The following is a 27,402-nucleotide window of genomic DNA, read 5'->3' as shown; positions in this document are numbered from 1 at the left end:
TGGGCTGGGGATTAGGGTTCAGGAGGGGGTGCAGGGTGCAGGCTCTGGGATGGAGTTTGAGTGCTGGATGCAGGGGCAGCGAGTTATATGGGCCTGTGGTGCCTGGGCTCCAGCAATATTCAGGGCCCAGGGGCCCAGCTCCACCAACGTTTGCAACCGGATCTCTCCCCCAGCCCTGCCTGCCGCCCCCACATGCCTCTCCCGAGTGTCTCCCGGCCCCCACTTGCTGCCCCGTCACACCTCCCGGGGCCCAGAGCCTGCAGCTCCGCACTGACTTTGCTCTGCGGGCTCCCAGCATCAGCTGCTGCCGCAGGGTCCTAGCACCCCCCCATCCACTAACGGCAGGGCAGGCTGCCCTTACCCTGCCCTTCCGCCTCAGACCCTTCCCTTTTCCGGCGGGACCTTCCACGAGCACAGCCCCCGCACCCCTGCCTGCAGTCACCACTCCTGCTCCACACTGGGTAAGGAGCAGCCTCATCCCTCTCCCCCCGTGAGGCTACAGGGAGAGGCAGCAGCAGGGGAGGAGACACATGTGATGAAGCCCCCCCCTCAGCACCCACCACAGGGGAGGCGAGGGAGCTTCCTGGATCTGAGAGGGACCTAGGAGCACGTGCAGTGACAGTGGTGAGGGTGAGTGTGCTGCTGGGGGGGAGAGGCCTTGGGGAAGTCCTCCTCTCTGGCCCCAGCCCCAGGGCAGCCTGCCTGCACCCCAAAATCATCCCCAGCCCTGCCCCACCCCAGATCCCACACCCCCAGCCAGCATCCTCACCCCCCTGCACCCCAATCCTCTGCCGTAACCCTGAGCCCTTTCCACACCCCAAACCCTTCATTCCAAGCCCCAGCCAGAGCCCTCACCCCCCGCAGCCTACCCCTCTGCCCCAGCCCTGAGCCTCTCCAATGCTCCAAACCCCTCAGCCACAGCCAGAGCTCTCCCCCCATATCCTAACCTTCTGCCTCAGCCCTGAGCCCCCTCCTGCAACATGAACTCCTCATCCCCCGCCCCAGCCAGAGCCCTTATCCCCCCACACCCTAATCCTCTGCCCCAGCCCTGAGCCCCCAACTGCAACATGAACCCCTCATCCCCAGCCCCACCCCACACCCCAACCCTCTGCCCTAGCCCTGAGCCCCCTCCCACACCCAAACCTCTCATCCCCAACCCCACCCCACAGCCTTCATCCCTGCATCCCCTCCTATCCCCAGACTCCCTCCCAGACCCTGCACCCCTCCCCCTTCCCACACACCCTCTCCTGCCTCCAAGCTCCCTCCTAGAGGCTGCACCCCAGCCCTCCGCATTCCCTCCCAGAGCCTGCACCCCCCCCTCCTGAACCTCCTACTCCTTGCCCCCACCCAGAGCCTACACCCAAACTCTCTCCCAGAGCCTGCACCCCTCACCCCCTCCTGTACATCCACCCCTTGCCCCAGCATGGAGCCTGCACCCAGCATCCAAACTCCATCCCAGAGCCTGCAACCCCAGACCCCCTACCCCACCCAAACTCCTCCCAGAGCCTAACCTCTCACTCCTTCTGCACCCAAACTCCTTCCCAGAGCCTGCACCCTGCACCCCTCCTGCACCCTAATCCCCAGCCCAGGGCCTGCACTCCAGACCTCCTCTCCTCACCCAAACTCCCTCCAAGAGCCTTAGGCAGGTGGGGGGGTGGAGTTTTGGAGGGAGGAGGCAGTTTCTGGGCACCACCAAAATTTCTACAAACCTGCCACTCCTGACTGGGTGCTGACTCCGGGCTGGGACAGGGTGTTGGGATGCAGAGGGAGAGGGTGCAGGCTCTGCGAGGGAGTTTGGGTGCAGGCTGTGGACTGGGGCAAGGGGTGGGTGTGCAGGAAGGGGTGAGGGGTGCACGCTCTGGGAAGGAGTTTGGGTGCAGGCCTGGGCTGGGGCAGGGGTGGGTGTACAGGGGAGGTGAGGGGTGCAGGCTCTGGGATGGAGTTCAGGTGCAGGCTCTGGGCTGGGGCTAGGAGTGTAGGAGGGGTTGAGGGGTGCAGGCTGTGGAAGGAGTTTGGGGATAGGAGGAGGTGCAGAGGTGAGGGCTTTGGAGCTGAGGATGAGGGGTTTGGGGTGTGGGAGGGGGCTCAGGGCTAGGGCAGAGGGTTGGGGTGTGGGGTGGGGCTGGGGATGAGGGGTTCATGTTGCAGTTGGGGGCTCAGGGCTGGGGCAGAGGATTAGGGTGTGGGGGGATAAGGGCTCTGGCTGGGGTTGGGGATGAGGTGTTTGGGGCATTGGAGAGGCTCAGGGCTAGGGCAGAAAGGCAGGGTAAGGGCAGTCTTCCCTGCCATTAGTGGATGGGGGGCACTAGGGCCCTATGGCAGCAGTTGATGCTGGGAGCGGCAGAGCAGAGTCAGTGTGGAGCTGCAGGCTCCAGGACCGGGGGAGGTGAGCGGGGACAGCAAGCAGGGCTGTGGGACACTCAGGGGAGGCGCATGGGGGCGGCAGGTGGGACCGGGGCAGAGACCCGGCCCCAAATATTGCTGGAGCAGGGTCCCTGGGCCCTGAATATTGCTGGAGCCCAGGCCCATACAACTCTCCGCCCCTGCTGGGAACAGGGACACTGAGGAAGGAAATTGGAATCATTGGTTGCTAGAAGTTCACCCCACTAAACATGGAATTGTTTGCACCTTCAGACTTCGGGTATTGTTGCTCTCTGTTCATGTGAGAAGGACCAGGGAAGTGAGAGGGTGAAGGAATAAGCCCTCTAACATCTTGGTGCCGTGACTCGGATGCATCACTTCGGACAGGGGGGTGGAAATTGTTTCTTTTGTTTTTCAGACACTCTACAAGCAAGCTGGCGCCAGCGGAAGAATACCCCAGAGTACCATGGATCTATGTTTTGTGGTGTTCGTCTGTGGTGTTTGTCTTGTTGCTAGCATTGCTGTGTTTCAATGAACAGAAAACCTCATGACATTGGTAGGCTAAGGCTAACCTGGGGGGGGAGATGTGTATGGGAATGAAAAATACTCAACTAGGAGGCCAGCACCTGTGTAATAGCTACTGTGGTACATGGAATGGCAAATAAGCTGGTTCCAACAAACCCTATGGGAATAATGAGAAGGGAAGGCACTCACTGGGAATCAATGCAGGGGTGTGTGAAATTGTGTAAATCCAGAGAAGATGGTTGGATGTTCCCCTTCCTGATGGCCATGGAGTAGCACATCCAGTGGCCTATAGCAAGGGGTGGACAATTGGGTGTACTGTGTATGAGGTGTTTTGCTGAGAATGTACATATTAGTAGGGGGCATAGGCGGCAACTCCATGGATGCTCCAGGGCTGGAGCACCCACGGGGAAAAATTGGTGGGTGCTGAACACCCACCAGCAGCTCCCCAACCCACCCCCCTGCCTCCACTCCACCTCCGCCTCCGCCTCCTCCCCTGAGCACGCCGCTGGGTCCTGCTTCTCCCCCCTCCCAGCGCTTCCACCATGAAACAGCTGATTTGCGCGGCAAACCTGGGAGCGACGGGGGAGGAGGGTGAACATGGCACACTTGGGGGAGGAGATGGGGCCGGGGCGGGGATTTGGGGAGGGGACCGATAGGGGCAGGGAGGGAGTGCAGTCGGGGCGGGGCTGGGGACGCGAGCACCCACCAGCACCCAATAGGGGCAGGGAGGGGGCGGAGTAGGGGCGGGGGCACGAGTTCCCACCGGCGCCAACAAAAGTTGGCGCTTGTGGTAGGGGACACAATTACACCAGCCCATAATCGAACTACAGACTGCTATCTGGACTTTGGTGCACAAATGGCTCTGTGAATCTTATTGCTGTGAATAATCGAACCAGTGCTTACTGCCTGTTTCTATAGCAAGTGGTTAAATTGGTTTGGACAATTTCTCTGTGGACATTCAATGGATTTATAATATGAAAAAAGCAAGCAAAACCTGCAGGGGCAGCTTGTTGCAACTGCAAGCAACTGGACACATTAAGATCTTGACCCTGTTGAAGGAGGAGAGGCAGTGTTTTGGTGGTGGTTCACATATTGGCCCATACTGCAGTGGTCAGGACTCTGTGTTGCTGTGGATTATTATAGTGGCTGGTGTAGTGATAAGTATATTTGTGTTATATTGCATATGAAGATAACCTATAAGTGATGTAGTAAGCCCTCCCCGGCCCCCAGTGTACTAGACAACCCGGACCCAATCTTCTTGGGCCCACTATAATGGGAAGTCTGGAACACTCATTGGAATAGGTGTGGTATGCCCATACGAGAGAAGGTGCAGGGCACGGGACTACACAAGGGGCAGTGGGACAAATGGAATATCGACACCTTCCACCTTGATGGCTGGCCCTATCATGAAATGTGTCGCCATATGTCCTATGCTTTTCCACGGATACCTGGGCAAGAGGATCCCAAAAGAAAAAGGGGTGGAAAGGGGGAGGAGTGTTAGGATATGATCAGGCCTGTCTGCAAAGGCCTATACTTTAAGAATTTAGGTATATGTTTATCACTTAGCAAGTTATAGAGGTACAAAACAAGAATCAGAATCAGTCTTCCTGTTTATAGCCCTTCTCTCACTATGATAGTCTAAGGCCTCGTTCTTAGGCTAAGGCCTTTGGGTAAACAGCAGGGGCAGCCATAAGCTGGGAAGCGAATGGTCACATCCTCACCAGCCACACTGAAATAAGGCAGGTTTGGGCTGTTAAAAAGGTGATCCAATCTGTCACCTCCAGAGAAAGGGAAGAGCCTAGAAGATTTAAAGAAAACTTAGTTGGATAGCAGCCTGTCTGGCAAGGACTCACTTATCTATAGCTGGGGTGTGAAATCCTCATTTCTTTGGTGTTCTATCATTGTGGTCCCCATTTCCCTGTTGTTTGTCTGTATAATCTCTGGTTCTGTGATTTTCTGTCTGCCATATAATTAATTTTGTTGGGTGTAAACCAGTTAAGATGGTGGGATATAATTGGTTAGATAGTCATGTTACAATATGTTAGGATTGGCCAGTTACATTTCAGTAAAATGATTGGTTAAGGTATAGCTAAGCAGAACTCAAGTTTTACGATCTAGTCTGCAGTCAATCAGGAAGTAAGGGGGGAGAATTGGAATCATGTTTTGCTAAGGGGGGGGGAATGGGAACTGGGACACAAGCAAGGCTCTGTGGTGTCAGAGCTGGGAAGGGGGACACTGAGGAAGGAAATTGGAATTATTGCTCGCTGGAAGTTCTCCCCAATAAACATTGAATTGTTTGCTCTTTCGGACTTCAGGTATTGTTGCTCTCTGTTCATGCAAGAAGAACCAGGGAAGTGAGAGCCCCCTAACAACATCCTTCAAACCACCCTAAATAATTCCTCACTTTCCTTGATGTTTATGCTCTTCAAATATATTGCAAATGCTACAGTCCCAGATCAGACCTGCCTGACATGCAGGCAGGGCCAGCTTTAGCAAGTGCGAGGCCCAATTCGTACTCACTTGGTGGCACTCCGGGTCTTCGGTGGCATTTCGGCAGTGGGTCCTTCAGTCGCTCCGGGTCTTCGGTGGCACTCAAGAACCCGCCGCCGAAATGCCACCGAAGACCCGGAGCGAGTGAAGGGCCCGCCACCGAAGACCCGGAGCTCCACTGGGTGAATAAAAATTAAGAAGGCGCCGGCACGGGGCCCTCTTAGGCGCAGGGCCCAATTCCAGGGAATCGGGCAAATCGGCCTAAAGCGGGCCCTGCATGCAGGTGTCCAAGGGAAGATAGGGCATGAGAACTCCAAACAGCACAGTTCCTGCTTTAACGAGAGGGTTGTACAAGACCTCAGTTTCTAAGCTGCTTTTGAGGCACTTCATGTCATCCCCGCCTAATGTATCAAAAGGCCAACTTTCTCTCCAGCTGCTTCCTCTTCTTTTGATGCATCTCTTTGAATCCCCCCAGTTCTCTTTGATCCCTTTGGATAGCACTAGCACATTACTAGAGCTGGTCAAATAGCATCTGTCAGATCAAAAATTCAACAAACTTGAGAGCTTTTGTGGGGCAGGATGTTGTGATTCATTCCCAGGGGTCAACAACCTTCGGCATGTGGCCCACCAGGGTAATCCACAAGACATTGTGTTTATGTTGACCGTCCACAGGCATGGCCTCCCACAGCTCCCAGTGGCTGTGGGAAGGTTGCCGACCCCTGCAGTAGCCAGTCCTGTAAATTGCAAATGTTTCCCCTGAGTGTAAATAGTCACAAAATGTTTTGGATGAAAATTTTTCAGATTATGGCTTATTCAAAACCTGTTTCTTTAGGTTATTTGCCATTGTGTGTGTTGCCAGAGGAGTTGTGGATGATTAGCATTATTCCCTAGCACCCTTAGCTGACACAAGAAAAGGCAGTGAAGTGCTCTGGAGAGAGTCATAGATATTCTGCCGTAGGGAGGGTTTCTGTAATGTGAGTACTTAGGGAAACAGGAGAGAGAAAAGGGATATGTCAGTGAATGAGGCACTTTGGTGCTCCAGGTACACTTGGATAGTGAATGCAGAATATGTTGGAAGAAAACTAATAGCAGAGATGCAGCATAGAAATGACTTCCATGTCTTTAACTTTTATAGTTGTTTTCATATAATTGACACAAAATATAAATGACACAAAAAGGGTTGCAGATGCTTCTCTCTCATGGTGACATAATGCTCTTTAGAAGCATTGCATGGCATGATAGCAAGGGGATAATACTTGTACATTGTAAGTAATTTTTTCCAGAACTGAACTGAACTAGAAGATGGTCACAGTCTCGTTAAAAGGAAAATCTTGGTGCAACCTTAACCACAGAGTCCCTTTATGTTTCTCATAATTATTAAGAAATCTTTATAGTTGTAACGAAATATAGGAGTGATGAAATAATCAAATATATGGAATGGGATTTTATATATAAAATCACACAGAAAGGGAAGAGCACATGATGGTGTGATGTAGTACATGGATTTTATCAAAAGGGATGGCCACATTACTCACCCAAGACAGCCAAGTAGGTCATCCCAAAAACTGCCCGTGATGGGGTGTATCATACTCTCTGAGGCCCTCTGCTGGAGGCCTTGAGGACCTGCCACACTCTGCCCCAGAAAAGGGCAGTAAAGAGCGTCCTGCAAGCTGCCTAGAGTGGCTGTGTGGGACACAGCCAATCAGGGCCCAGAAGGTCAGTATAAGAGGAGCTGCAGGACCAGAGTAAGTTCCAGTTCCTTGCTGGAGCTGTAGGAGTGTGGCTGGCTGAGGGAGCTGCAGGTTCTTGGATGAGGTAGTGCTGCCAGAAGCCAGGGAAAGTGAGTAGGAGCCCTGAACTGGTTGCAGGGACTCTATGAGGACAAGGCCCTGAGGTAAGGGTGGTGATAGTGCAGGGCCGTGGGGAAGTGGCCAAGGGAATTAGAGCAGCAGCATGACTTAGATAAAGGGACACAGCAGACAGCTGCTATGTCTAGGCAGGGGAAGACTTTGTCACCAAGGAGGGAGCCCAGGAGCACTGCTCTATCTTGGAGCAGGGACAACTTGAGGAAGACACTACACAGGACACTGGGAGAGACCCCTGTTGGACTTGTACCCCAGAAGGGGTTTTGCTTTGCTTTCTCACACAGACTGACTATGTGTGACTCAGCTGGAGGGTTGAGTCACCAAAGACAAACCACAGAGAGAGTGCAGACATGTGCACTTGGTCAAGGGCAGAGGGAGGAGAGCGCTCGTGAGAGGTGAATGTGCCCTGTTATGCTGCCAATAAAATATTTGTACCACACTGCGTTATCATGTGGTCTACATTTGTAGGGGGAAAATGTTAGAAATGTTTTGGATTTTGAAATGTCAGACCCAACTGTGTTATGTAGACACAGCACCGCTTTGGAGGAGGTGTGGAGTTGCATCAATCAAATAATGGCTCTGGGAGGTACTGTTCTTGGAATAAGCATAATACCTTCCAAAGTTCTGGGGAGCAGGCACCCAGGTGGTACAGGAAGAGGCAGAGCTGTCAGATCTTCACAGACTTTAATTACTATGGGTCGGATCATCAGATGATGTAAATCGGCATAGCTCTATTGACTTCTGTTGGGCTACTCCGATTTATCCCAGCTGAGGATCTGTCTTAATGAGTCACACATAGCAGGCTTAGGTTTTGAATCAGTCTAAATTCTCACCCCAGCTCTGAATGACTACGAGATTTTGTGCCTGTTCCCTACTGGGTAGCAGATTGCTAAAGTTTCAGTTAGACAGGCATCATTACTACCAACTGCTTCAAGTTCTAATTTTTGTAAGCTCACGGACTTGTAAACATTTGTTTAGTCAAAAAGAGGGAGGCGAATAAGGGCTATTAATCACTGGTTTCCTATGATCAGCAACCAGCCTCATAGTTGTAAAGATACATCTATATATTGCACAGTAGTGTGTAAGGTAGTGAGACTGATGCATCATAGTATATGGGAATTTCAGTAAGTTACCTAAAATAGTCACATAAACTTATAAATAACCAGTTAAATGCACACTAGTGAAAAATACTATAGTATAAATTATTAGCAATTACATTGCGAATTGGAACAGAACATGCAAGACCTCCAAGGGGTACTGTTATAAAGTGGCGTTCAACAGGAATGACTATTAGGAGCCATTTATTTGAATATTTGTGGTAGTGATCACAGGACAGGTCTAAAGTCAGCAATGACAAAATGTAAATTTTGCAGCAACACTGGAGGGGTATGCATATATGCATACTTATTTGCAATCATTACATTAAATAGATGCCTAGACATTACTTAAAGTCTCCCCAGATATAGAATGGTATATATTTATTTTTCTTTTTTAATTATCTGCAGTAATATGTGCTAATTTTGCAGTGAATCCAGTTTTGGAATACTGTAGTGAAATGAAAATGAGCCTTAATCATACTCAGGGCTAAAGTGGTGTTAAAATTCCACATTCTGGTAAGGAACCCTTTTTGTACCCAAAGAGAAATCCAGCTAGAAAGCAAACACATTTTCTACACCAAAGAGCATTCTTCTGAAAGCAAAACAATTGAACAATTAGAGTCTTTTACTCCATTTTAAGTAAGCACAGAACTAGAATTTTCTTGTTGGTACAGCTGGTAATGTGGTGGATGGGAGTGAAAGGCAATCTGTGCTCCATTTGCCCACAGAGAACTTTCAAAGTCTGGGGAAAATGTATTCCTTTCCTTTCCATTAGCAGGAAAGGAAGGAGGCTTTTGTGATTAAGGTATGGCATAGAGATGGGGCACTTGGTTTTACTTGCAGCTCTGCTACAGAACTCACTGTGTGACCATAGCCAAATCATTTAGGACCTGATCTTGAGATATGCTAGCACCTACAGCTGTCATTTACTTGGAGTTAGGAGTGCTCAGGATTTCTGCAAAAGGATACTATTAGCCATTGGTGCTTCAGTATTTCCTCTTTAGTACTGGACTAATGATATTTCTCATAGGGCTGTTGTGAGGTCATGTTAATGTTTGCAAATCAGGCTGAGTTCCTTAGATGGGAGACATCAGAGAAATATAAATTTAATATTTGACATTGTTAGATTTTGTACTTACTAGAGCTGAGAATGTTTAATGAAATTAAAATAAAACCAGAGAAATCCAGAGAGTCTAACTCTCAATGTTATAATCATCTTGGCAGATAGGCTATCATGTGCAAATTTTTTGGAATCATTGCAGCAGTTTACAGATGAACATTATATAATGAAAAATCCCTCTGCTGAGTGCACAATAAAAGAGAATGAGGCAAATCTGTGGGCAGACAGCAATGACTGTACAGTATTGTGTTCTATGTATTTGGCAGATACAATATTATTCACCTTAGATGTAGTTAAGAACTCAGACCTATGCTGCAAACCCCACCCTCCTTGCCCGAATGAAAAGCTATCTTCTTTATGAAGATGAACAAGACTGGCTTCAGAACATGGCAGAAAGAGATTTGTGACAGAGTCGCTTCTGAGGCGTGCAGAGGATTATAAATCAATTCAGCACTACTTGACATGAATTTGGTTGGGTAGCATGAACTACCCAACCCCTCAGCAGCAACTAGTTGATATGAGTGGGTGCTAGAACATGGGTGGCTAAGCAGGGGTGCCAAAGATATTCATGGGAACCTAACTGTTTCAGAACTGGTTTGACCCCTTTCCAAACAAAGTACAACTTTCAAGTTCGATAATTTCAGGAAGACTGTTGGGGGGGTTGCTCTGGATACAGTGTTTTCTTTTTCCTGGAAATAATGCAAAATGCCTCTTGATTTAGCAGAGCATCTTCCTTGTGGAGATCTATTGAGGGTGAAGATTTGTCTGTGGATATCATGAAGTCAATGGAGTTACTGTGTCAGGGATTAATGTAGTCCAATTTACTTTACTTTTGAATGTTGGAGGTATTATTTGCCAAGCTAGCTATTCTGTCACTTTTAACTGATCATCGAAGATCTCTGAGATAGCGAGAACAGACAAAGCCACAGATTTTACTATTGAAGACAAATATTAAATTCAAATTTTAAACGGATCTTTGCTTATAGCAATATACCTTGGAGTACCAATGTATATTTTATCTTTGCCATAGTTTTGCTTGCCATAAGTTCACATCACAATAGGTACCGCTGATATTGTGTCATGAATAAGGTCAATGTTAACTAGATCCTGATAAGTATCAGAGGGGTAACATGCGTCTGACGAAGTGGGTATTCACCCACGAAAGCTTATGTTCCAATACATCTGTTAGTCTTAAAGGTACCACAGTCTGTTGCTTTTTATAGATCCTAATACTGGATCTTGCAAACTAGTGATTTCAGTAACATCTCCTTTGGCTCTATCTTCATTTGGGCATAAATATCATGCTGATAAACCAGATTGACTCAGTTATAGTGTGAGTAAGGACAAAACAAGCTTAACCACCCAGCTCTGCCAGCACCCCGTAATTGTTATGTTCATTGCCTCTGCCTTTCCTGGTGTGTGTATCTTGACCAGAGACTGCAAATATACTGTACTATGTGGTGTGGTGAGCAAATATCTCCTAGAGATTCAAACATGACCACCAAACTCACTCTCACTTGTGAGCTGAGCTAGTACTTTAAATCCACTGTGTCAGACTGACTTCCATTTACTGTGAATTCATAAAGTACATGAACTTTATGTGGTTGCGCGCTGAGCTGCCTTAATACTTGTGACAGAGCCATTTAGAAGAGAGGATCTGTGTTTTGTTTGGAGAGTGTTCTTTTCTTTACCCAAAATACAAGTACAGTGTTGCCCATTTTAGTGTCAAAGAGATGCTGAAATGGCTGGGAAGCAAGGGTGGGTGGAGTGTCCTGTACCAAAAAGACTTATATGATCTACCCATCAAAACACACTAAGATCTTGAGCTGATCCCACTGAAACCAATATTTAAACTTTCATTGGTTAAGGCAGGCAGACATTTGGGTCTGTTTGTGTAGGAAAGAGTGTTCCTTTCAAATCAAGTACGCAAGAGGCTTTAGCTATTGGGCATTTTATGGTCTTTGTGAGATTACACAAAGCCATGATATTTGGAAGGAATGAGCATGTCTAAACTGATACCTTTTTTCCCTCCTTTCCTAGCTTTACAATCTCTGGACACTGGGGGGGAAAAGGCAGCATTGACACATTTTCTTTTTCTTTTTTTTTTCCAGATACAGAAGAGTAAAAAAAAAAAAAAAATTAAAAAAAAGAGACTGCAAATTTCTTTCATCATTTTAGCTGAGCTTCTTCATTCCTCTCCTCCTCCTCCTTCCGCAAAGACCAGTTTCTGGGAAGGCGTTACACAGCTTTCAAAACAATCCTCCTCCCACTGGCTACTTCACAGTTAATGACTCTGGGGTTTGGGTGTTTTTTTTCCTTCACTTTTTTCCCCGTGTGTGTGTGCTGTTTCTTTTTTAAAATTCTCTGGGCAGGGGGTTTGTTAACAAAATAATTCTGCTTTCTGGACAGGCAAAACACATGAATGAGGATCTTCCTCAGAAGCCGTTGCTTCCCTATGCTAAAGCCCTAGCTTATGAAAGACATGCTAAGCCCTACCTTGTGAAAGACAAGAAAATTGGAATGTATGTAAAGGGGCTTGAAATTACTGCCTTTGTACTATTGTTTCCATCTGCTAGGCAGAGAATTTGATACCAGTTTTAGCATCAATTCAGAGGATTTTGTTCATGAAGGTGGTGAATTGTTAAATTCATAAACTTCTCACTAGGACTTAGTACTGTTACACAGCTTTTCCAGCACTCTATGATATTGATTTTTGTTCGTTTGTTTTTTATTTATCCTGTGGGCAAATTCATTTAATCTTCTATTTATTTCATGCACTTTTCTTATTTTGTTTTAGTAATGACTCACAAATAGGGTGTTTGCTCAGGGCTGTTGCCCACTAAAGCTCTGAGGAATGTACTTTTTGTGTTGTCTTCCATAACTAGTAATTACAATTAATGATATATTTCTCGCATTTGTTTCTTAGATACCTGTAACCACTCTTTACCTGACCTAGAAGTACTGAGAGAAGGCAGGCATTAGGAAGTCAGATGGATCAATTCCTCCTTTCATCTTAGTGTGACATTTCTTTTATCACTGATTGAATGGATGGGTCAAAGGAAAAGAAAAATATAAGTTTTTAATATAAATAAGTTGGAGAAGTAGAAGCAGAAAAGGAAAGATTGGAAAAAAAAAACCCCTAAAGTCTAAGTACACCACTGGAATGAAGTATGTCCATAAACTTGAAAGGTGAAATGTTCAAAACTAAGTCACTCAGGCCCTGATTCAGGAAAGTGTTGCTGTTCATGAAAGCATTAAACACGTGCTTAAGTGCTGTCCTGGATTAGGGCCCCAAGATAGATCTAGTTCAATATAACTTGATTTCACCTGTCCATGTGAAATTCAACACACACGCACAGTTATAGTGTGTATAGTTTTGCCCTGTTGTTCACATATATATTTTACTATGAGTTAGACTGCTTTCATGCTACTCTAGAGAATGTGGAAAACATTGGCCTCAGGAGGAAAATAAACTCCATCTGTATTCCATTTTCATGTTCAAAGCACAAAACTTTGTTCTACCACCAGCCTATATTAGACAGAAGACTCACAGCTCCTGTTCAAATGCATATGAACAGGGATGAGCATGTTTAAGATGACAGTAGGAAATATTGCCATACTTGTATTAGCCTCACAAAACACTAGCAGCGGTGGGGCTCGTTCACGTTCAGATTTTGAACATGAACATCCCATTGCTCAGGAATGTTTGTATCCAGGATTTTGGTTCAACCCACTCTGCAAAATTCAGATTCATGTCTGAGTTTTTACTTCAGACACCAAAGTTTCAGTTTGTTCAGATATAGGGATTTAGTTGGGGTCCATCTCATGCTTAGTAAAATATTTTCCCTTGGAAGAACTATAAAAATAACTGCTGTTAGCATAGATATGTCATTCTCCAGCTGTCTTCTCTATATTGGTTCCTTTAAATAAAATAAAGGAACACACCATATTCTAATTCCTTAGAACTGTGACTGTTCCACACTCAGAACCCCCATCAGCTTCAATGGAAGTTCCACACACCTAGCAGCTGTAGAATTTGGCTCGTAGGCCCAGATCCAAAAAGGTACTAAAGCTCCTAACTTCCATTAAAATCAATGGAAGTTAGCAGCCTAAATACCTTTGTGGATCGGTGTCTTCGTCTTTATCAAATTCTTTAAAGGGACATTGACAGGATATAAATAATACTGCATTGCTGACTCAGTCCTTACTCCTGCTGGAGTTTAACTTGAATACGGTCTGAGCCAGCACTTTTTTTTTCCTTTAAATGATCCCTACATAGTTTACAGTGACTAAAAATTCCTTGGACTATTAAAACTGAAATAATTTTAAAAGTCAAATTGATCTTCAGCTCTTTGTGATGTATTTTTGACAACACACTCTGCATTGACAGTGAAATGAGACTGCGGTGAGCCATTTCTTGGTTCTCATGCACTAGCACTTTGGCGCAACTTCAGGCAGTGAGGATGGCAAACTACCCAGGGAAGTGATGGATTCTCCATTTCTTGAGGTTTTGAGATGAAAACTGGATGCCTTTCTGAAAGATATGCTTTAGTCATAAACAAGTTATTGGGCTCAATGAAGCTCAATGTAACTGGGTGAAACTGAACAGTCTGTGATGAACAGGGGGTCAGACTAGATGTTCTAATGGTCCCTTATGGCCTTATCTATGAATATAACACAGTGGTATATTAACATTTAAAAATATTTTTGACATTTTAAAAAAGTTGTGAAATCATTTCTAGAAGACTCTATGGCCTTTCTAAAAAAAAAAAAGAAATGTAGATGCTGAGAAACTGCAAAGAGAGTGGTGTAGGTGGAAAAGTTTATCTCTGTGGTTCTCTTTGCAGGTTCAGGTCCTAAACTACTATACTTGATGGTATCTCTCTAATTAACCATCTCACTGAAATGCTCAATAATATTGTGCTAGTGCTTTGAGAACCAAGAAATGATATCTCTAAACATCTCCCAGGTGAACTGGACAGCAGTACTATCTCTTATTTTATTTCACACGTTGTCTGTGAGTGTATGGAACTGAACAAATGGCTCTTTACACAATTCAGTTCAATTAAATACATTTCCTCAGTGTATAAAACACAATGAAAAATATCTGTTCTTAATTCTTTACCTTCCATTCAGCTTCTCCCTTCATGTGAGGGGAAACAAAGCTGTAGATGCCTTACTGTCTGCTTGTCTATTAGAAGAGATAAAGAGTAAGCTACACATATTGAAAATACGAGGCCCCTGCTGCAGGCCTGATTCACTTCTGTGGGAGTCACATGCATGTAAACACAACCATGGGTGATGGAGATGTTACAGATTGAGACCTGGATTAGGAAGTCAACCTGTGTACTAAAATGACACACTTCAGCCTTTAGGATGAAAGTGCTGGTCAGATCTCTCAGAAAGTACCACCTGGCTGGATGACCAGACCAAAAACTGTCTCCTAATCTGTGAAAGTGAATCCAGGCCCCTTGCATCCTGTAAGCAGGGAGAGATTTCCTTCGGTGCCCTGCTAACTTGTCCGTATTAGACTTTTCAAAGTAACGGATCTTCAGAGAACTGGCGTAGCTCCGTTGACATAATTAAATGGTGCCTGTGCTTCTAGCTAACAAAGGCCCAAACTGCCATTAAGGAATGTCAGCAGATTTTATTGCCAATTTACAATTTACTTACATTTTTTAAAGTGTAAACATTCCCAATTCTGTACTCAAATAATGATTTAGTTGATGAGAAAACTGGATGTGTCTCTGACAACGTGCAAAGATAATTAGGAGTAGGCAGGGTCAGCTGTCTAAACAAAATGATTTTGATGCATCATTTAAAAGCACATGGTTAAATGCTTATGTCCACTACTTGACTAGCTTTAAACATGAACTGCACAGCTTTTCATCAAGGGCATGAGCTCAGGTTTTCTGTTTTTCCTTATAAATAATGCATTTTGGTGTTAATGACATTATCCACAGTCACAAGAGAAACATAGATGCCTGACTCCAGGGCTTCTAAATACTCTTGCAATTTCAGATTTAAAAACATTTTAGACTAGTCACAATTTCAACACTCTCTTTTTAAATAAAGATGCATTACTTACATTGGCATTTTACATTCAGGCACTAGTGTCGTTCTGTACTATAGCAGGGGAAACCCAGAACCCTGTACTTTGGTCCTGGTAGGTAAATAAAGAAGAAATTTTTAATTCTTCTGTTTTCAATACCCAGTGATTTGTAGCTGGGAGTGAATTTTCAAAGGGGCCTCATTGCAGCCTCTTTTGTGCTTGTGAAAAAAACTGACATGTAGTTTTTGAAAAAGGCCACCTGAACATACAAACACTAGAATTTAAACATGCAAAGCTTGTTTGTGCTTTAGCTTGTGTGCAAATGAGGTTTGGAATGAGTAGATTTTATTATTTGTGTGTACAATTGATCATGCTCAAATTCTGTATGCAGAAAGTCGCATGAAAATCTTTTGCAAAGACTTTACATTTTAGCTCATGGAGTGTACACACAAAATCTGTAACTGATTTTGGATCTGCTTTTTAAGTAAAAAAAAAAAATCATATACCTTAAACATTGATGGGCATGAACTTTCTCATTCAGTTTCTATCTAAGGGCCAAAGCCTCAACTGGGGAAAATCAGTGCGTCTTCACGGAGTTAGGCGATTTCCCTAAATACCTAATTATTTCGCCCTGTTCTCCTCACAATGGCACCAGTTTCATACTGGTATAACTCCTATGACTTCAGTGGTGTTTCACCTGATTATCACCAGTGTATGAATGACAGGAGTGTCAGGTCCATTTATTTATTTATTTTATCCACCACTTCATCAAATAAGCAAACACAAAACAATGACCCTCTATTTTCCATCTGCGTACCCAATCCCAGTCCCTCAGCTGTGCATGTGAGATTTCTGAATATTGAAGCTTATATATGATAAGACACTTTACAAGCTGAAGATAGAAAGCTGTGTTAATACCTGCAGCAGCGTGGGAGAGGGGGCCCAAATGAGAAAACTTGATAGGAAAAGGATATTTTACTTTCAGACTTCTCAGGCTCCAGTCCTTCTCCCAGTGAAGTCAATGATACTTCGTCCATGTATTTCAATTAATATTCCCCACCATTGGCTCAGATCAAGTGCAGTGTCAATTTAATATCTGATACATATTCTCTCGGGATGAGCATCCTGCTCTCGCAGGGAGATGGGTTTGGTGATCAGATAGGTCTTTTCCATTTCTGATCACTGTGGTCCAAGCTATAAACAAATCATTTGACCACCATTGATCACTTTATTTGCCATTAAAATAGAAAAGCAGACACTTTGTTTCTCAGATTTTTTTACTCTTCCTTCCCTGCATGTTGTTTTTTTCTGAGCAAATATAGTGTGAGATTTCTCACTGGCAACAAAGCAGAATTGTGACTGTCTCTTCATTGTCTGTCTGTCTCACACACAAGTACACAAACACATGACAGTACACACGTACAGGCTCCACAATATACTGTTGGTACTTTGTATTCCTTTTATTTCATTAACATGCATGTATAAGGCCTGTTGTATACTCATCTTTGCCCGGTTCTAGAAGCCATCATGTGGTAGGAGGATGTGTATATGTAATCTCATAATCTTTGCTGGATGATTGTAGGAGTGCGTATATAGAACAATCAATTATGGCCATAGGTGTTGTGTAGTGATAAATCCTAGTGGCAGAGTGAGCATTTTCCTTTTCTTCTGGCTTGGATGATATTTTTATACAATTTTATATACAATTTTTTTAAATATTTGCTATTTTTATTTGTAGGGTTCTGATTGGGTTTTACCAGAACTTCTGGTCGTCTGCAGGCCAAGATTATCCCATTAAGATTTCTCTTCCCTTTCCCCCCCATAGACAAAAGCCATTGCATTTGCAACATCAGCTTAGAGCAAAAAATAAAATAAAACAACATCTTGGGCCCAAACATGTCGTCAGTTGCACCGAAACTGATGGAAGTTGCGCACGAGCTCTGTAAATTTCCACTAGCATCCCCCTTGGGAACTGGCATCAAAGTGTAAATGAGAACATGTATACAGCATTCTAAATGCCGTGTGATTCAATCTGAAGCCCCCACATATAATGGTAGTGTTGTCCTCCTTCAGTGTGGTGGCATTGCTCCCTCCACAATGGATTTAAATAATAAGGAAAAAGTCATCCTTAGTTCCTATGATGCTACTTGTGAATCAGCTTAGATCAGGAGGAAGTTACAGCAGAGGCAAAAGGTAGGGCACTGACTACCTTTGGCAGGAAGGAAGTCTGTAAATTACCAGTTTACCTGTAAGACTAGATTTCACTGTTCTCAAATTACATTTGTAGCAATGGGTCCTGATGAATCTAGAGAATGTTCAACTTGTTTTGAAGGGGGGGGGAAGGGAGAAATTAACCAAAATGCAAGGATTCAAGATTGTAAAATAATCTTTTCTTAGCTGACGTTGTGCAGGGAGTCCTATATATATAAAGCTGAACATACACTTTAGACTATCTTTATATTAGCAGAAATTATAATGGAGATGTCTTGTTGAACTGAAGTAATATAAGTAGTATACACCTGTAATCCAGAGCCTTTTTCAAGCAGGCGGGAGAAAGGTTGCTATATGTGTTTTGCATCAGGCAATTAGAAAACAAATCAAAATCCATTTTAAAGCAACAGTTAACCACCAGTTTGTTGGAGAAAAACTTCTTTGCTTTGTTCAGACGTTCAAAACAATATTTATTTATTGTAATTCTTCTCCGCAGAGTTGAGAACACTTGCCATTACATGGGCACAATTTCTTTCAGTTTTGCATTTTTTTGTTAAGTTCCTTATTTGAAAGAAGAGGCTTGTAGTCTCTAAATGTATAAAACACTTTTCCAGCATTCCAGTTTTTCTGTAAATGAGTACATGTATGTCCATCCTGTTACCAAATAAAGTCAATGAGGTCTCCACTCCATTTGAATTTGAATGGGGGAAGGGGTGGTTTGTTCAGTCACTTTTTATATCTGCCACAGACATGGAGCTCTGCACTCTCTTTGCAGAATAACAAAAATCAACATTGGTGTACTACTTTTCATGTTGAAAGCATTATATGAACATAAAATTACTTACTCATCAGATTCCCAGTGAGAGAATTGGGTAGGTAGTACGGGCCCCATTTTACAGCTAGGGAAACTGAGACAGAATGTCGAGGTAACTTGCCCAAGGCCACATATGTGAGTTGGTGTCAGCTTTGGGATTAGAATTTAGGAGTTCTTGACAGCTAAACTTGTCCCGTTCCACCAGGCAACACTGTGTTTCAGAAGTGTGTGTGTGGGTCTTTCTCTGCATTTAAACAATATTTTGTGTCTAAAGGTCAGAACTATATATTTGTATGTGCATCTATATAGTGTGAATTTATCTATTTTATATACACTATGTTAGAGATGGGCCTGAACTCTGGATTATTACAAATGCTCCCCCTCCCAAAATTTTTGAGACATTTGGATCTTATTCCAGAGTCAAACTTTATGCTTAAACCAAAAAGCAGGCTCAGGGGAAATCCAGATTTATATCCCAGGTTTCCCACACATCTACCTGCCAGTTTCTTTCTACTCATGTCTGTCTTCCAATAACAAAACCTTTTGTTTCAAATAACTATTCTGTTTACCGAGTGACATCTGAGTGCCGTCTTCATCCTTGATTATATGTAGGGTTGCCGGGTGTCTGGTTTTTGACTGGAACACCCGGTCAAAAAGGGACCTTAGCAATTCTGATAGCACTGCTGACTGGGTCGCTAAAAGTCCAGGCAGCAGCGCAGTGGAGCTAAGGTAGGCTCCCTGCCTTCTCTGGCTCCATGTGGCACCTGGCTCCTAGGCAGGTTCCCTGCCTGCTCTGGCTCCCTACATGTCTGGCTCCTAGGCACAGGGGTGCCCACGGGGAGTCTGCACGCTGTCCCCGACCCAAGTGCTGGCTCCACAGCTCCCACTGGCTGGGAACCGTGGCCAATGGGAGCTGCAGGGGTGACATCTCTGGGCACAGGCAGTGCGCAGAGCTCCCTGGCCACTTGAGCTAGACATGCTGGCTGCTTCCAGGAGCCACCTGAGGTAAGCGCGGCCTAGCCAGAGCCCACACCCTGGATGCCCTCCCATGCCCCAATCCCTGGCCCCAGGTCAGAACCCCCTCTTGCACCCGAAATCCCTCCTGGAACCCACATCTTGCACCCCAACCGCCTGCCCTAGCCCTGAGTCCTTTCCTGCACCCCAACCCCTCATCCCTAGCTCCCACCCCAGAGCCCACACCTATAGGCAAAGTCCTCACTGCCTCCTGAACCCCACATTTCTGGCCCCACCCCAGAGCATGCATCCCTAGCCGGAGCCCTCACCCCATCCCGCATCCCAACCCCTCACCCCAGCCCAGTGAGGGTGGGGGAGAGTGAACGACGAGGGGAGGGGGGTTGGAATGAATGGGGGGGTGGGAGAAGGGGCGGTCAGGGCAGCGGGTGGGGCAAGTGTGTTCGGGTTTGTGTGATTAGAAAGTTGGCAACCCTAGTTACACACGTTTTATGTTTAAATGGGAAAGTAAATGAATAGATTTCACAGTAATTCACTCCCCTCTGTGCAAGCAGATAAATCCCTTGTTCATGAGATTTACTAAAGATTAAGGGGAAACTTTTGAGAGATCCCCTTGTTACAATATTAGAGCACATCATAGAATTACATATGCACTGTTTGTTTATTTAAGTTTGAACACATAAAACACCTATTCTAAGGGTTTAATCTGCCTTGACAGATTATTTAAATTACAGTCCATAAAAAACCTAAACCAGAAACAGCATAGCAGAATCCTCCAAAACCCACAAAAATGTAATACCCCACATAATGATCAACTACTCTCAAATGGCCGCTTAAAGAGAACATTTTGAAATATAGCCTGAAAGTCATCAAAATTGGGCTATTTCAGACCAATGAGGTGTGAATTCCAAAGTCCAGGGCCCCACACAGAGAAAGCCCTGTGAGTAGTTCACTGGCTATGAAAGGAATCAAGCTCAACTGCTATCTGTTGATCACAGTTGTGTCAGGTGCTGTACTGGGAAAGAAGCAATTGCTCAGACAGGCATGCCCCAAGCCCTTTGAAGCCTTTTCGCTTAAAACCATCCCCTTTCACTCCACCTGGAAATCCGATGCCAATCTCCGAGAACTGGACTCCTCTGTTCACAGAGTGATTACACATCCATAAACTCCAGCTACGAATACAACTACATTTACTCACGGTGGGCCAGGTTCTGATATCCTCACCAGAACTATTTGTGACGCGAGTAAGGGGCAGAGTCTCACTCTGAGAATATGGCTTCTTTTTTTCTTTCTTTTAGTCCCCATTCTGAAGATCTTGCCAGCCTTTCCCTTTTTAATATAATGAGACTCTTGATCATCAGTGCTGGAGAGAGACTTCAGCCATTTCTCCTTAATAGGGGTTATATAGTTATGACTGTCTACTAAGAGGTTGTGGGGCTTTTTTCTTCTAATTTTTAATAAGGTCAACATGTCTCTCAAGCACATGGTCATTCTTATTGATTTTCATAAGGGCAGGGGCGGCTCTAGGTATTTTGCCGCCCCAAGCACGGCAGGCAGGCTGCCTTTGGCGGCTTGCCTGCGGGAGGTCCCTGGTCCCGCGGATTCAGTGGCGTGCCTGCGGGAGGTCCACTGAAGCCCTGGAACCAGCGGACCCTCCGCAGGCATGCCACCGAAGGCAACCTGCCTGCCGCCCTCGCGATGACCGGCAGAGCGGCCCCCTCGGCTTGCCGCCCCAGGCACATGCTTCAATTGATCTTCTTAAATTCTGGTAGTTCATTGCTTTTGTCAGCCTCTCAGCACTTTGCCTAAACTCCTTCCGGTAGAGAGGAAACCAATCCACTACTTTTGGTAGCTATTGTGATCCAAGGCTTTGGCTGACCCATTATAGAGGCCAGCTGTGAAGTTCAGATCCAAATACAAAGTTGCTAGGTGTTTAGCTCTGGTGATTTGGGGGATGATCTTCACTTGCAATATTTCAGATTCCCTTCTTTGGAATCAATGTATAATGGAATGAATATTCAAAAACTGGTCAAAATATGGAGGAAAATGCCATCAACGAAATCATTTATCACTTTCCCCATGTTCTGCCAAAAAAGTTGACCAGAAACAAGTGAAGAGGTATTCGATGTTGGCTCCTCTAAAATCAAAAGGGCCAAATAAGGCTGCTCAAATAGAGGAAAGTAGCCTGGTTTTGTAAGGAAGTTAGCTCCACCCACATTACTAAAGCTGCTAAGGACAAGTTGAGAAGACATGACAGAAAGGAGCTGACCATATCGAGTGGCAGTGGTAGTATAAAAAGCATTTGCACAGAGGCAGGCCTGCAGCTCACCCGTCACTTCTGAGACCATTCTTTCTTTTTAAAGGTTCAAAGCAACATTCATACGAGGCACCAGGCTCAGGTTCCACAACAAGCCGCCTTACGTTGCCAGGTCAGTAGGTACCTCCATGCCAGAATGTGTTTGTATCATGCACAGCCACACAAATAGGTAATCAGAAGGATTTTTATCTTTTCAAACAGTAATTCCTCCAAGAATTAAGTCCTACCCACCAAGGTCACAGTTAACTCAAAAATTCACTCCTGTTTTGAGACTTCGATTGGATGGACCCTGTGTTAACTTTAAAAAAACAAAAGCTTATGTTTTATGGATTCCTTTGTGCAAATTATTTTAGTCTGCTGAATGTGGTAAGAAAAACGGGCTTTGCTCTCATAACCCACATAGAGGAGTAGAAGAGAAGTAATATGTTTGTTCGATGAATCACAGGGCAGCTGTTTTTCAGTTTTCTCTTGACCCAAGTCCCTTCTCTCTTTGATATGTCAGCGATACCATCCTCCAGAGGCCCTTTATCTCTTTATCTTTATCCCATTGTCTCACACAATTTCACACAGAAGGAGGGAGGGCAATAAGGGAAAGCAGTATGAAATGGTGACTCAGAATGACTCAGCATGGAGGCGGTAGTAAGGACATACACCTTTGTATGACATTGGACGAGAGCACAGGTAAGTTCATATTGAATCACCTGGAATGTGGTTCAAAAAAAATAAATAAAAGGAGAACCCATCGAAAGCAGTTCACTTCTAATTTGGAAAGGCATTGAAGAATTAGTGACCACATTCATTTTTTGAGGTCTACTTGGGATGTAAATGCAGGTATTGAAGGTATAATACAGCTCTGCATATGTACATCAATATTCAATAGCACATCACTGTGTGACTGACATCTTCTTGCTAGCCGTGGCATGAGATAATTTCATGTCAAAATAACAGCACAGTCAGCAGACTTTTCTTCGAGGTACAGCCCAGTGTAAGCTGTACAGATCACTGGCTGTAACTCAGTAAAACAATGGAGAGATATTTGAAAATGTTAATTTTCTCAGATGAAGCAGCATACTCTTTGAAGCCTCATGCACAACTGTGTCCTCTAATAAATATGGACCATCACTGAAAGTAAAACATAAGAAACTGGTCACATCACTTCTCTGAAGACCTTTGTTATGAACGTTGCCTGAAGCGATTCCTAAATAGAAGGTACAGTACAGTAAACACCATACAATCATTCTCTTAATATATTGAATGCCTCATTATTGGCTGAAGTAGTTAATAGGTATTGTAGCATTAGCTGTAGATTTTGCCTGCTCCCATTTCTTTAACATCCTTGCCCTGGGTGCTATACTTTTTTTAAAATGTGTGTGTACATTTATATTGACATTGTTATATGTGTGCTCCTGTTTCAGATGACTTTGGATAGGACTGCCTTGAAGATTACTGTCATAATAAAAACCTACTAGCTCCAATATTTGGAGACATTTTTTGGAAAGGCATGTACTTTTTTTTTTAAAGGGTGGTTAATGTATAAGTTAAACATTTATGGACAGCAGAGGAGGAATTTCTTTCTAGATTGCTTTTAATATGTTGTTTGCACTCTTGCACTATTCCCCTGATAATACACTTGTTTTAACAAGCAATGTTTACAGACTGCTTTTCATCCATGTTGTCCATGACATTTTGTAATAAGCTAGTGAGCACTTGCACATAATAGATATTGCCAGCCTACTTGCATGTAATATTTGCTCTCAGAATGTAGGTAATTACAACAGGGTAGTTAAAAAGAGGAGGGAGCACAGTGCAGAGGATCAGGCTCTGGAAAGTGTTACACAAGATATAAATTCTCTTCCCTTCTCTGCTATCAACTCTCTGGGTGACCTTGAGCAAGTCACTTCACCGCTCTGTGCCTCAGTTTCCCCCTCCATACAATTGGGGATAATAATGCTTACTCAAGGTTAAGTGCTTTGAGAGCTATGAAAAGAGCTATTTTAAACAGAAGGGGTAGAATTCAAATACATAAATGCTGAGGGAATATGTTAATATATCTCTAGTATAGCACATACTCCTGTATTTGTCTTATACTGTTGATACATAAAGTTAGTATACATAGCAGCAAAAATGTGTGTATTGCAGCAGCTGGGAGCAGATTTTCAGGCTGTTACTTTGAGTGTACTGACTAATTAACATTTCCATTGTTTTTACTATTGTTAGGTCACCTGACTTGAACACCAGCAATCGTGAACATCCCCCTTTAGGAGTGAGGGCAGCAATGGCTCTGTCTATGTATCTTACAGCAGGAGAACACTTCACACTGTCTTACTGTAGTTTAGCTGATCCATACAATGTAAACCTTGTGCCTATTCAGTCTTCGCTCTGTCACATCGTGTATTGATAACTATCTCATAATGGATTGTACAAAGAAGGCTTCTGAGTGGCACTTAAAAAAATAACTGGCAGTGTTTTCTCTCTCTTTATTAAAACTTTCCCACATCAGTGTATGTTTTGGCATTGACTTAATAGCGTTTCTGAATGTGAATATATCATAATGTACCATTGTACTTGTACATGCCATTGTAGAGTTCACATAGAAATGTTTATAGTTTGGTACAGGGCATGAGCTAGTTAGTTATACCCACAAACTTGTGATATATTGCTGGGAAATGTTAAATGTAATATTTATGTAGCCCTGTGGGGCATATAGCTTTGTAACAATTCTGATCTGCTATTTATGTACTGCACTATTAAGTTTCTAGGCATCTGCTTTTTGCTGGAGGCAGCTGTGCTCCATTAAAAAGCAGGAGGGGGACACTCCCATTTCCACCTACATGCATCATGTTCTCTACTGGAAAACTTGAGTTTTGTTGTTTGTTCTATTTAACCAGGAGAGCCCCTCACTTTTGCAGAGCTATATGTCATTGTACAGTTCTCACCCTCACCACTTTTTTTTATTTTTTTCCATACACAAAGAGCAACTGTCCAATTTCATTTCAAATGATTTTATTGCAGATTCAGGGAAAACAGCAAAGCAAGAACGAACAAACGTAAAGTCTCCATGAGAGATCACAGTATATGCATCTCCTCTGTGGCAGGATGCATGCAAATTGAACTTGAAGGGTGTGGTTGTGAGTAATGCTCAGAGCTGACCTATTTCTGTTCCCAGTGAAGTCAATGACAAATCTTTCATTGACTTCAGTAGGAGTAGAGTTTCACCAATGCTGAATGCTTTTCAAAATCCCACACACCATATCAGCTGTTTACAGCAAAGAGAAGACTCGGAGAAAATTTAAAGGTGGCAGTTCTCAGAAACTAAAACCTTAAATTACAAAGCTATGTACACTGCAGCACCTCTCGCTTGGAAAGATGCCAAAGTTCTTTACAGATTCTATTCCCAGCCCTCCACAGGTGCACAGCACATTGTATGCAAACCTGTACAAATAAGGTCTGGGTGAATTTTGAACAGTCTGGATATTCAGTTCAGATAAACACTCTGGATTAGTAGCCAAAACTTATCTGATATATCTGAACCACATTGGGTCTTACAAAAATGGCCTCTCTTGCTAGATTTCCAGTATTTCATGCTTCCAGCCATGCTGTTCTTATGCTATTTCCAATCTTTCTTGTGGAATTACTACATTTATGCCTTTGGTCTGAGCCAGAACCAGAAATGGAAAGGTGAGTGAAAATGAAAAATAACTTAAAAATAAAGAAGTTAACTGGACCCTTTGAACTACCCAAAAAGTTCCATTGAAATTTTGGGTAAAGGTTTGGGTCAGTTGTCCATCAACAAAAGAGAGACACCAAAATAAAAAGAGGCATCTTTATTATTATTCCTTATTAAGTGCCAGCAATCTACTCAGGGCTAGATAAGATCCAACATGAAGACAGTCTCTGTTCTTGAAGAGCTTACCATCTAAAAGACAAACTGAAGAATACAAGATATGTTCTTTACCACCTATATATAAAAGTTTCTATTCACTTGAAGAAATCCACAGAATCCATTAGACATTACATACAGTCTATTGAAAAACAATGGAAAGCTTTAGTTAATTGTTTTTTCCCCTAAGCATCTTTCATGGGGTCACTCATCACCCCAGTGCTTCCTGCTGGGCATTTTGAGAATTAGCTCAGTCCCAGCAGGTGCACCCTCAGGTGGTGGTGGCTCTCCCATCCTCTTCTCTGCCTGCAGACCCATTACAGGTCCTTTCTCTCAGCATCTGCTTGGTGGCACAGCCATACAGGCATGTCACTATCATGTTTCTCCCCCTTCTGGAAGACTCCTCCAATAAGAGTCCAGCCACTCCTCACAGTGGCTTGGCAGTCCACAGCTAGGCCACACCTTCAAAATCTAGAGGGAGGGGGAAGGAGGCAGGCCCAGGGACCCTGCAAACAGTAGCTTCCTGCTGCCTCTTCCTTCCAACTGACTCTCTCTAGTCCCTGGGCCACTTCCCCACAGCCTCAGTTCCTTCTGCTCCTGCCTCTGGCTCCAGCTACTTTGCCCTCTTCCCAGGAGCTCGAGCCCATAAGTCCTGGCAGCCTGTCAGGAGCTCTCCCTAGCTCTCACCTCACCTCACCTCACCTCACCTCACCTCACCTGCCCTGCCCTGCCCCAGGTGCTGGTCTCACTGCAGCCCTCTAGGAAACCAGTCTTCTCCCTAGGGCTCCCTGCAGCAGACCAAGTGGCTCTGGCCTGCAGCTTCCTTTTATATGGGCCCTGATTGGCTGGTCTAGCCGCTGCCCTAATTGGCTGTTTCCCCTGCAGCCACTCCTTTGGCTGTCTGCTGCTCAGCCTCTCTATGCTGGTTTTAACACTGTGAGGGTCAATGTGGGGCTGGCACCCCATCACAGCATCTGTGTGCACAGATCTGTTCTATGCACAGAGAATGATATTGTTCATGCTCTAGGGAGCTTACAATTTAAATAGACAGGTAGCGCAAGTCCACTCATAGACACCAAAGGTTGTATTTTCACTTCTATTGATGTGAGTTAGTTTGTGAGTTTCCCAGGAGAGGTCAAAGAATCTAACCCTGCATACAGTGCTGTATATACCAACAGCATAATAAGGGTAATAATTAGGCAACTGTTATATGAATACAACATCTCTTTGCCAAAGGGACATTTATTCTGCTTCACAGCCAGAACTACAGGCTCTTTTGTGAAGCACACTGGGTACTGAATAGCCATTTTAAGATTGACTCTTCCCCCTCCTCCCTACAATCCTTCCCAAACATACTTTCACATATTTCACATCTTCTCCAGGACTGTAGATTTTAAAAATATCTTTGTTATGATAGAGGCAAAACCTAGGCAGAAGAAAATCGTTGTTAATTGACTCTTTGATGAATTCATGTTGCTATAGAGATGGAGAAAACTCCATTAAGCATTTGATGTATTACAGAACTCACCTTCAGGGTAAAGGTAGGAGCGCAGGTTGGTGATTATTCTGTGTAACTTTCCAGTAGGAAGAATGACAATGTTATTTTTTTCCCCCGTTTTCCTGCACTGAAGAGGAAATGAAGTTTTGTGCTTTGGATTTTTTTTTTTTTTGATTTTGTAACTTAGCTATAACTTTTGG

The 27,402-nt window shown here is 44.3% G+C and overlaps 1 protein-coding gene across 8 annotated transcripts in view; it reads left to right on the top strand.

The window, feature by feature from the left end:
• Positions 1-27,402, top strand: part of PDE1C (phosphodiesterase 1C) — a 566,690-nt gene that overhangs the window by 524,545 nt on the left and 14,743 nt on the right. For 4 of the 8 annotated variants that reach the window (XM_030551321.1, XM_030551314.1, XM_030551319.1 and 1 more), the window contains one exon: positions 21,871-21,936. In XM_030551321.1, coding sequence (XP_030407181.1) covers positions 21,871-21,936 — 66 coding nt within the window. Of the gene's footprint in view, positions 1-2,779; positions 3,070-11,569; positions 18,412-21,870; positions 23,034-23,239; positions 23,325-24,041; positions 24,310-27,402 lie in introns of those variants that run through there. The other 4 variants (XM_030551316.1, XM_030551317.1, XM_030551320.1 and 1 more) reach the window with 4 other exon arrangements.

The sequence above is a fragment of the Gopherus evgoodei genome, chromosome 2 (genome assembly GCF_007399415.2).
Source record: "Gopherus evgoodei ecotype Sinaloan lineage chromosome 2, rGopEvg1_v1.p, whole genome shotgun sequence".
NCBI lineage: Eukaryota > Metazoa > Chordata > Testudines > Testudinidae > Gopherus > Gopherus evgoodei.
Note: the sequence above shows the minus strand (reverse complement) of the source record. Positions and strands in the feature narration are given on the sequence as shown.